The sequence below is a fragment of the Nicotiana attenuata genome, chromosome 7, assembly GCF_001879085.1.
Source record: "Nicotiana attenuata strain UT chromosome 7, NIATTr2, whole genome shotgun sequence".
Taxonomy (NCBI): Eukaryota; Viridiplantae; Streptophyta; class Magnoliopsida; order Solanales; family Solanaceae; genus Nicotiana; species Nicotiana attenuata.
In genome coordinates this window covers 57,333,268-57,343,677 of record NC_031995.1, presented here as the reverse complement: position 1 = coordinate 57,343,677, position 10,410 = coordinate 57,333,268, and the positions used below count along the sequence as shown (strand labels likewise).

The window sequence follows — 10,410 nt, the reverse complement described above, 5'->3', positions numbered from 1 at the left end:
CCCCAAAAAAAAAAATAGCAGTAGTTCTTGTTAGTCAGGGACCTACCAACTAACTTTAGCGTTTCTACTTCATTAGATGTCCTGAAAAGATACCCCAAAAACGTACTATTTCAGTAATTAATTTAATAGATGCCCTACAACCACAATGACATGGAACAAATGGTAACTATCACCTAGAGAGTTGAGAACGGGTCTTTTCTTAGATCAGCCTTGACTTTGCTTTTCTTCACCTTGTCACTTGTCATCAAGCCTCCTACCCCGGATTTTTCAGTCAATTTGGAATAGACTCATCTCTAAGCTTCGATCTTCGTGAGAAAGACTCATGCCTCCGCTTATGGCTTCCATCCCACTCATATGTCTCCTTTCTCTCGCCCTCCCTGACATTGCCTTTGCATCGCAAAGAGGAAGAAGGGTCTATGAAGAAAGATAATAGGGTGCTATATGTGTAAGTCTAAAAGAGCCCTCACAAATTCCAGTACCCAAATTTTCTAACAAGTCAATATCCTTCTATATTTTCTAAATATCAAATATGCTTCCCATGATCTCTCTCTGCATCATATTTTCTTTACATTGCTTACCCAAAATCACTCAAAATAAACCTATGCAAATTGGATTTGACTTTAAGAAAAACAACCATCTGCCACCCAGGACTTCGGTCTAGTGGTAAGAGTGCATCATATGCACATCATGGGTTTGAGCCTGGTATTTAGGTGAAGGAGGGTAGAGGGGCAGGCCCATTACCCATCGAGTTTCAATCTTGTGCCACCCTTGGAATTTCTCAATTAAAAAAAAGAGGAGAAAGACAACAATCTGCTCATCTGTACTTGGGTGTTAGGGAGTATAAGCAAGGGTTTATACGCCATGCATGGGTGTGGATAAAGAAGTTAGTCCTACCACATCAACATGGTAGTGATAGAAAGGATCCTGGGAATTTTTTGAAAATGAGGATAAAAAAGCTAGACCAAGAGAGAGACATCTTAGACTTGTTCGGTGGAAAGACCTAGAACTAGTGAATACCTTTAAAGAGAGGGAAGGTTAATATTGCATGTCTGTATCCACAAGAGACTAAATGAATATGAAAAAAGGTCAAGGGATCGACAACACAACTCATAATTTGAGGTATCCTGCGGTATATATAAGTAGGAAAGAGTCATCACAAAATTATGACCTTATGGATAAAGTTACAGATATAGAGAGAATTAATGATATTGTCTTATTAAAATCAGTGCGGCAAAAGAATACAATCAACCTCATTAGTGTCTATATTCATCAAGTATGATTAAATGAGAAAACTGAAAGCAAATTGTCTACACTCTATACTCCGCAAACTGCATTATAAGGAAACCAATACTAAATTTCGGAAAAATATAGGTGTGTCCAAGTATCAAAATTGACCAAAACCTACTGTAAAGAGGGAATCACACTTGATAACATTTAAAAGTAGGTATCACAGTCAATTAGACTCCATCCTTGCCAAAAAAGTTGTCCGGACCAGGAAACGCCCAAAATAGACGGGTGGCTCTAGATGTGAAGCGAAAGTGTGGGGCAAAACAGAAGGACTGCTGCAAGCACCGAGGATTCTATGGCGGATACTAAATGGTACACACCAAATTGCATTTAAGGACGAGTTATTGAAGGAGGCAGCATCGGAGTTAGAAGCTAACACAGTTATCCAGTGGAAGAAAATGAATAGTTGCATTAAAATGTAGCAAGTGTATAGCTATATCTAAAAGTATAAGACCTCGACCACAGTAATTGTGACACCGGAATGATAAGATGCAAGGCTAATAAAGAAAAAAAAAGAGTGGTATAGGAATTTTTTTTTGAGAAGGAGTGGTATAGGAAGTTATCAACAGCAGTAGATGGAAAACCCTTTGAAGAACATAAGAGAGTGAAGAGAGAAGACAAGAAGGCGACTGACAAAGCACATGATAAATCCTTAGACGACTTGTACTAAAAGCTAGATACAAAGAAATGTATAAGCTAGCATGGTTGAGAGGGATGAGGGGTAAATATTTGGACAAAGTTGTATTAAAGACGATTCTCAACAAGTTATAATAGGAGGTAGTGAAATCAAAGAAAGACGGAGATAGTAGTCTGATCACTTGTTCAACAGAAATCACAGGGATAGCTTTAAAGACTTATACGTCCATAACAAAAAAACGTTAGCTCACTTGAAGCATTGTGTCCCCTAAAGTAAAGGATGCCATGAAATATGAGAGTCAGAATAGCATATGGTTCAAATGTTATCCTTGTGGAGGTTCTGAAGTGCCTTAAAGAAGTTGTAGTATGACTCACCAAGCTACGAATTTGTTTTAAGGAGTGAAACAACAACAAAAGAAGAACATACCAAACGAATAGCGAAAGAGTGTACCTTGTGATAAATAAAAACGAAAGATATATTTAAAGCTGTTCAAACTTCGAGAAAAGAATGATAAAGCAAACATTTAGGGATATTACAAGAGTGACAGAGAACGAGTTTGGATTTATGCATGTTAGATTACAACAAGCGCTACATGCAAAAAAAAATATGGAAATTTATAGAGAGCCTATATTTTTGCTATGAAAATTTATAGGAAAAAGGAGGATTTCCGCATGATATTCATTGGCCTAGAACTACCTCCAAACTAGCCTAGGAGCACTTCATGCACGAGGTAAGCCCTAGTTATTCATTGACTTAGAGAAGAAAATGATATAGTTCCACTAGAAGTCTTGTGACCAGAGACAGATCCACGATTTTACTTCTATGGGTTCATGACTCATGACTCGGGTTCCAATAACTGAACCCATCACCTTGTTTAAGTTATAGGTTCATAGTTCAATATTTTCAACAATTCCAATGGATTTTACATAGATAAATCGAGGTCTAGTGTAGAAGTTACGAGTTCAAAATGAACCCACATCTATAAGGCTGGATGCGCCCCTGCTTGTGAGTGCTTGAGAAAAATGGAATTTATCTCAAAATATAAATGCATAGAGGATATGTACAAGTGAGCATTCACAATTGTGAGACAGCAAGAATAGAGAGGCTATATTTTTGCTAAGAAATTGATGAAATTTTATTAAGAGATGAAGGAGGATTTCTACATGATATTCATTGATGGCCGAGGAGCACTTCATGAATGATGTAAAGTCCTGGTTATTCATCGACTTAGAGAAAGAAAAATGATATAGTGCTAGTGAGTGCTTGAGAATAACATAATTTAGTATGGTGCGGCCTAGTGGTCAATGAAGTGGGAAGAGAAACATGAGGTCTCAGGTTCAAATCCCTGGAAATGCAAAATACATTAGGTGATTTTCCTATATGTCCAACTCTTGGTGCACATAGTTACTCGACACCTGTTGCACGCAAGTTGGCCCCCCCACTACGTCATAAAAAACAAGAACAGAATTTATATCAAAATATAAATGCATAGAGGATATGTACAAAAGTGAGCACTCACATCTGTGAGATAGTGGCAATGGATATTTCCATAACTGTGGTTTCAGTGTTTACACCAATGATCTATACCCCCTCAGGTCTGAACTCCAAAAAATTTCATTATGACAAAACAATGAAAAATGATAAAAATACACAAGCCCCAACAACAACCACTGCGCTTCAGTCCAAACAAGTTGGGGTCAGCTATATGAATTCTGATTGACCATGTTACTCTATTTAAACTACTTTCACGATACAAATACAAATAAAAAATACAGAAAAATAAACAAGCCCCAATTTAAAAGAATGAGTTGAAGTACCTGTTTTCCTCAGATTGAGGATGGATTGACTTGAATTTTCCAGGAGCAGCAAGTGCAGCCCACAAGCATAATACTAAACTAACTATCAATTCCATCACAACCTGCAAATCATTACCAAATACATAGTAGATCAATCTAAAGATTCAATTTTCATCAACAGTGGCAATTCTGTAAATTCAATAGAAGACTAATAAATGAAAATTTACGTTGATAGGGGGACCAGAAAACTCTTCCTCGGTAATCTTGAGCAAAGCTCTATCTGAAATTCAATAAAAAAAATTGAATCTCTAAATAAATAAATAAAAAGAGGAGAAAAAAATTAAAGCAAAGGGGGTTATTACATTGGACAGTGGAATAAGCAGCGTGAGATAGAATTAGAACGCCGATGACGCCAACGAGGAAACCGGCACCCATCTTGGTCGGAGAATAGATCGGCGGCCGGCGAGGGAGAAATTTGGACGGCGGAGATCAAGAGAGTGAGCTTGATTGGTGGTGTTTGTTTGGCTTAGCTGGTTGTACTTTGAAGATTTAGCAGCTAGCGTGGATCCGTATTCTATTTGGATCCGATACTTGCACAGTTACGCCCGACGTAATTAGTCAGTTAAAATATACAGTACTAAGTTTATTGCAGCATTAGTCCCTGTATTTTCACTATTTATTGCCAATTGCTTTTCTTTCTTATTTTTTTCTTTCTCATTTTTGGATGATTCTTCTTTTTTTTGGTAAGAAAGATAATATTGCATTAAGACTTATAAAGAAAGTTGCTACAAAGAGGGGGATGCCTGATGTGCATCGCCATTAGTATTGTTTGGTAATTGTCTATTACACAGATGAAGACCACATAGATCAATGGAATTCTCTACTACAATAACGCCTTTGAAAGTGGTGCTTGCATGTCCGTCCTCAGTGGCAACAAAAGGGTTTGGCTCTATATCCAGGGTCTGTTCTGCTGTTCTGCACGTCGTCTTCCTATAGCGTACAGCTCCTGCCTGATCCAGTTGCAAAATGGAGTTGACAAAATCTGGTGGCTCTTCAAAAACAGTAGGTGTTGTAGCTGGTGCAATGTTGTAGCCCGCTTTAGCCAAACGATCAGCCACTGATAAGTTAGGATTTTAATGTGTTTTATACCCCTACTTGCGTACGCTTTGGTTATAAATTGCTACAAAATAGTCCCAAAATGCTCACAAGTTGTACTTGATTGCAGGTTTGATCGACAAAGCGACGAAAGTCAAATATCGGCTCAGAAAGGAGTGAAACTTGCTCAAGTGTCAAAGACCAAGGAAGTTGAGGAAAAGAGGCCCTAGTGCGGACCGTGCAACTGTGAACGCGGCCGCACTAGGAGGTTCAGAGAATGGCTTATTCAAGAGGAAGGCTACACGGCCGCGGTCATTTCCACGCGGTCCGCGGTCAGGCTCTGCGGCCGCGCTACACGTCTACGCGGTCCGCGGAGCAGAGATTCAGAGAGCCAAAATTTGACCCCTTTTCAAGCAAAGCGGCCCGCGTCCATTTATGTGCGGCCGCGCTAACTTCCACCGCGGCCGCGCTACATTTTTATGCGGTCCGCGGTACTCAACTTCAGAGAAGCAAAAACCAATAGTTTAAGAGGCAGCGCGGCCGCGGTCATGATTGCGCGGTCCGCGCTGACCCCGCAGGGGTATTTTTGTCCAGTTTTTCCAGCCCAGTATAAATAGGACCTTTTTTCATTTTTAGAAAAAGTTTTATTTTTTCTGAAGTTGCTGAGCTCGTGAGACCGAATAGTTTAGCCATTTTTGGCACTTTTGCTCTTCAATATTGTATTTTCTTCCTAGCAATTAATTAATATGTTTGCTTCTTCATCTATTTCTTCAATTTTCGCATCTAGCATGAGTAGCTAAACTCACTAGCTAGGGTTGTGGCTCAACCCTAGTGTGGGTAATTGATGGGTGTTGCCATCTAAGGTTAGGATGATATTGGGTGTTTGTTATTTAGGTTAATTTTAGAATTTAATTAAAGATTGGTGGTTGCAAACACTTATTCTAGCTTTGTGGGTTTAACTCTTCTTGAGAAAGAGGTCCATGACCCCAAAATTGACCCAACAAGGAATTGGGATGGACCCATGAGAAATGGTAGTCCCAATTAACGGGTTAAATCTCGAGAGAGTAATCACCCTACTTGAACCCTAGTTGCTTGGTCTAATTGGCCTACCCAATTGGTCTCGAGAGAGTCAATTGGGAAAAATCACTCTCTCTACCGAAAGGTGTGAGAGTGGGTACAATTGTGCAACGGTTATAGCATAAGCCCCAAATATGTCAACCTATCCTTAGTAGCATCTACCCTTTAATTAGCCACCTAGGCAATGCCACGACCGTAGTGCCATTCTCTATATTAATTACAACTTAGCAATATTCCCGTAGCATAATTTAGCTTTAATCATTAGTTTTATAATAGTAGATATAAAAATCAAAAAGAAACCAAAGATGTTTGAAGTGATATTAGAAGCACAACCGCAATTCTAGACTAAACAGACATTACAACTCCACTACTAGCTCCCTGTGGAAATTCGATCCCGAACCACTATTCGGGTAAAAGCTATTGCGACCCGCTCTTCCTACCTTAGTGTAGTGTCGAGTCGGCAGCGATTAACTCATTTTCCTCTCTGTAGGTATGCGCAATTGTGACACTAGGCATTTGGTCTAGGAGATGCCTGCAGTCAGAAATTATATTAGTATAAAGCATGTTATCGTTTTTAAGCAGTGTTAGTACCTCTGATGCATCGACGTTTATTTCCAGAGGAATCAAATTGCGAGTAGTTGCCAATTCCAGCCCATGAAATAGGGCTTGTAGTTCTGCATGAATGTTGGTTGAAGTGCCAATGTTACCTGCAAATCCTATAATCCAATTGCCATTTGAATCACGTATGAGTCCCCCAATACTCGCTTTTTTAGTTGCTGATGATGCAGCCCCATCAGTATTTAATTTAAAGTAATTTGGTTTAGGAGGGATCCATTTTATGGGCTGCATTATAAGGTTTGGTTTTGTGTGCATATTGGTGGTCAAGTAAGTAAATTCCAGTGCTTGGTTAGTGACAAATTTGGTAGATAGCTAGTGTTGTGTATGATTAAAGTTGTGATTACGAGCAAGCCAGATGTGCCACAAAGTATATGAAATAATAGTTTGATTATTTATACGGTAAGGCATGGGATTGGTTTTAGTTTTAATAAGAGTCGTTAACCATTCCGAAGGGTGCGACAATCTATTTATGTGGTTAATAAAATCTATTAAACCTAAGTGTGTCCACATTTGTTGAATGTTTGGACAGTGTAAAAAATGTGATTAATAGTTTCCTGTGCGCTATTACAGATCTGGCAATGATCGTATATGAGTATACCTATATGGTGCATATATTTCCTTGTAGGTAGTCTATTGTGCATTATAAGCCATAGGAAAGTTTTAATTTTGGAGGGTACTAGAATTTTCCAAAGCCAAGTGTATTGTGGCGTTTGTGATGTTGCGATTAGGCCATTTTGGAATAATTTAGAATACATTAATTGCGCAGTAAATTTTCCTTGATGTGATAAGCCCCAATATATAGTATCAAATTTTGTGGCGTAGATAGGTACATTGATCCTATTGATAATGTTTTTTAAGTGGCTCGTAAGATTAAAGGGAATTTCTTCCCAATTCCAATCATTTTGAGCTCTTAGGTAGTTATAATCCTGCTAATGTGGTTCAAAGGTATAGGACCAGCTATGAGTGATCTAATTGTGGTGTTTGGAGCAATCCAAGTATCAGTCCAGAAGTTTATATTAGAATTGCTACCCACTTGCCACTGGATTCCATGTTGGCATTGTGTCCAACCCAATATGATATTTTGCCAAGTATTAGAAACCCCCCCCCCCTCGTTGTAGGTTTATTCTTATATTTTTGTATAAGAGTGTGAGCCCAAAGTTGATTGGGTGAGTAAAAGAGTCGCCGGGATAGCCCCGCTAGTAGAGCTTTATTTTTTAGTTCAAGTCTCTGTATACCTAGGCCTCCCAGTAGTTTTGGTGGAGTGACCTTATTCCAGTTGACTAAGTGTATTTTTCTTTTATGAGGAGTAGTGCCCAAAGAAAGTTACGCATATATTGCTCCATCTTTTTATAATATTTTTAGGAATTTTAATATATTCCATGATATGGTTGGGCAAACTAGTGAGGGTTGATTTAATAAAGGTTGTTCTACCGGCCAATGATAGGAAATTTATTTTCCATCCTGCAAGTCAGGCTTTGAAATTGTCTAGGAGGAATTGAAAATCTGATTTAGTAGGTCTTTTTTAAAATATGGGAAAACCCAAATATTTGCCAAAAGTTATGCCTTCATTCATGCTAAAACAAGAGAGTATATGGTTTTTGGCCTCCGTAGTGCAGTTTTTGAGAAAAATATCTTGGATTTTTGGAAATTTATAGTTTGCCCGAATAAAATAGTAAAATTATTAAGAGTGTCAATAATAGTGTGACAGCTGGTATTATTTACTTTAGATGTAAGAATGATGTCGTCTGCGAAGAAGAGGTGGGATAATTGTGGCCCATTGTGAGAAATTTGTATGGGTTTCTATAGTAGGTAATCTACTGACTGGAAGATATTCCGGGAGAGACGTTACAGACACATAATAAAGATATAAGGAGATAGTGGATCCTCTTGTCGTATACCCCTGAATGGTTGAAAATAGTTTGCACGTGAGCCATTTATCGAGATAGTTATGGAAGACGTGATGCAAGACATTATTAGGGAGACGAGAGTGTTTGGGAGGTTGAAATAATATAGTGTATTTTTTATAAAAGACCATTCAAGTTTATCAAACGCTTTTCCAAGTCTAGTTTTAGAAGCATTTGTCTAGTGTGGTCTCTTTTCTTATTTTGGAAGTGATTAAGAATTTCCTGTACAATGATTGCATTGTCAGAAGCTCGCTTCCCTTGTTGGAAACTAGATTGTGTGGGACCTATGATTTTATGTAGGAATGGCTTGAGACGGTTCACAATTATTTTTTTAATTAGTTTGTAAATGGTGTTGCAAAGACTTATAGGACGATATTGGGTAATAGAAGTTGCATTTTTTATTTTTGGAATGAGGCACAAATAGGTTTTATTAATTTCTGGTGGAATCTTACTTTGAGTGAAAGCGGTGTAACAAAGATTGATAACTGAGTGGCTCACTCCTTTCCAATATTGTTGGAAGAAATATGGATGCAATCCATCTGGTCCAGGCCCCTTGAAAGGTTGAAAGGAGAGTAGAGCTTGTTTGATTTCAGACAAGGTTAGGGATTTAGCTAGTTGTTGTTGATCAATAGTGGTTAAAGAAGCAGCTACGGCTGACCCAGGGTTGATTTTGGTGCTTAAAGGTTGGTTTGTCTGGAATAATGTATTGTAATATAAAAATATTTGTTGTTTAATTTGTGTTGGATCAAATGTCCAATTTCCTACACTTCTTTTAGAGCATTAATGCGATTAAGTCTACGCCTCTGTAAGGTAGACATATGAAAAAATTTTGTATTGGCATTGCCTTCGTTTAACCAAAGAATTTTTGATTTTAGTTTCCAAAAGTCTTCCTCCTGCTTTAGTAATCCACTAAATTCATGAGTTAGTTAAATTTCTAAGTTTTGGAGGAAACTACTAGTGGGGTAGTGTATCGAAGCTTGAATGCCATTAATTCTAGCAAGGAGTTTACGTTTTTTTGTAAAAAGATTTCCAAAAGTATGTTTATTCCAAAAAGTGACATTGTTTTGGAAGTTAGCTGTTGCTTCAACTAGTGAGGAGGCATTTTTCCATGATTGTTGTATAACAGTTTTGAAAGTAGGGTGTGTTGCCCAAAATTTCTCAAAACGAAATATGGTTTGCCTAGGGGTTCTGTTTGGTTCTAGTGTTACAAGTAGTGGACAATGGTCCGATTATGTACGAGGGAGGTGTTGCACTACTGTTTCAGGAAATAATGTGAGCCAATCATAATTTGCAAGAAGCATGTCTAGTCGCTCTAAGATAGCATGGCCATGACGGCGTTTATTAGTCCATGTATAGCGACTACCCTTAAAACCTAGGTCGAGTAACTTACAATAATTGATGCATTGTGCAAAGACATCCGCCCTTGTGTTACTAATAAGGTTTCCACCAAATTTTTCATTTGCTCTAATTACTTCATTAAAATCCCCCTACTAACCAAGGACCCCTATAGGAATCATGAATACATTTTAAATTTTCCCAAAGTAATTTACTTAAGTAAGTAGAGTTATTAGCATATATTGACAAAAATAACCACTTAATAGGGTTAGGCCATATCTGGACCATGCATTGTACTTCCCGTGTGGTAATGTTAAGATCTTCCACAGTGACAAGCTCAGCATTCTAGAGTATAACTATACCACCGGACAGTCCTTGTGCAGCGACTTGAGCCATGTGAGAGAAGTTGAAATCATTCTTAAGAGTATTGTGGTCATGCATGCGAGTCTCCAGTAAGACAACTAAGACTGGCCTATAGTTATCTAGGAGTGAGCGGAATTGTCTTCTAAACTCCGCATTGTGGGAACCTCTACAATTCCATACAATGAGATTCATTATGGATTGTGTGGTGGTGGTTTCAGCGAGGTCAAACGTCACTCCCAGCGGAGCATGAGTTGGAGGGTTCATGGGAGTGGTCTGTCTTAAGGAAGGGTTATGACCA

The 10,410-nt window shown here is 38.4% G+C and overlaps 1 protein-coding gene across 1 annotated transcript in view; it reads right to left on the bottom strand.

Annotated features, from left to right (window-relative positions):
• The window catches only part of LOC109229137 (membrane magnesium transporter), a 5,033-nt gene extending 704 nt beyond the window's left edge, over nt 1–4,329 (bottom strand). Inside the window, exons 1-3 of the mRNA XM_019394471.1 lie at nt 4,083–4,329; nt 3,948–4,000; nt 3,742–3,842 (exon numbers count right to left, since the gene is read on the bottom strand). Coding sequence (XP_019250016.1) covers nt 3,742–3,842; nt 3,948–4,000; nt 4,083–4,155 — 227 coding nt within the window. The 5' untranslated portion in view covers nt 4,156–4,329. The remainder of the gene's footprint in view (nt 1–3,741; nt 3,843–3,947; nt 4,001–4,082) is intronic.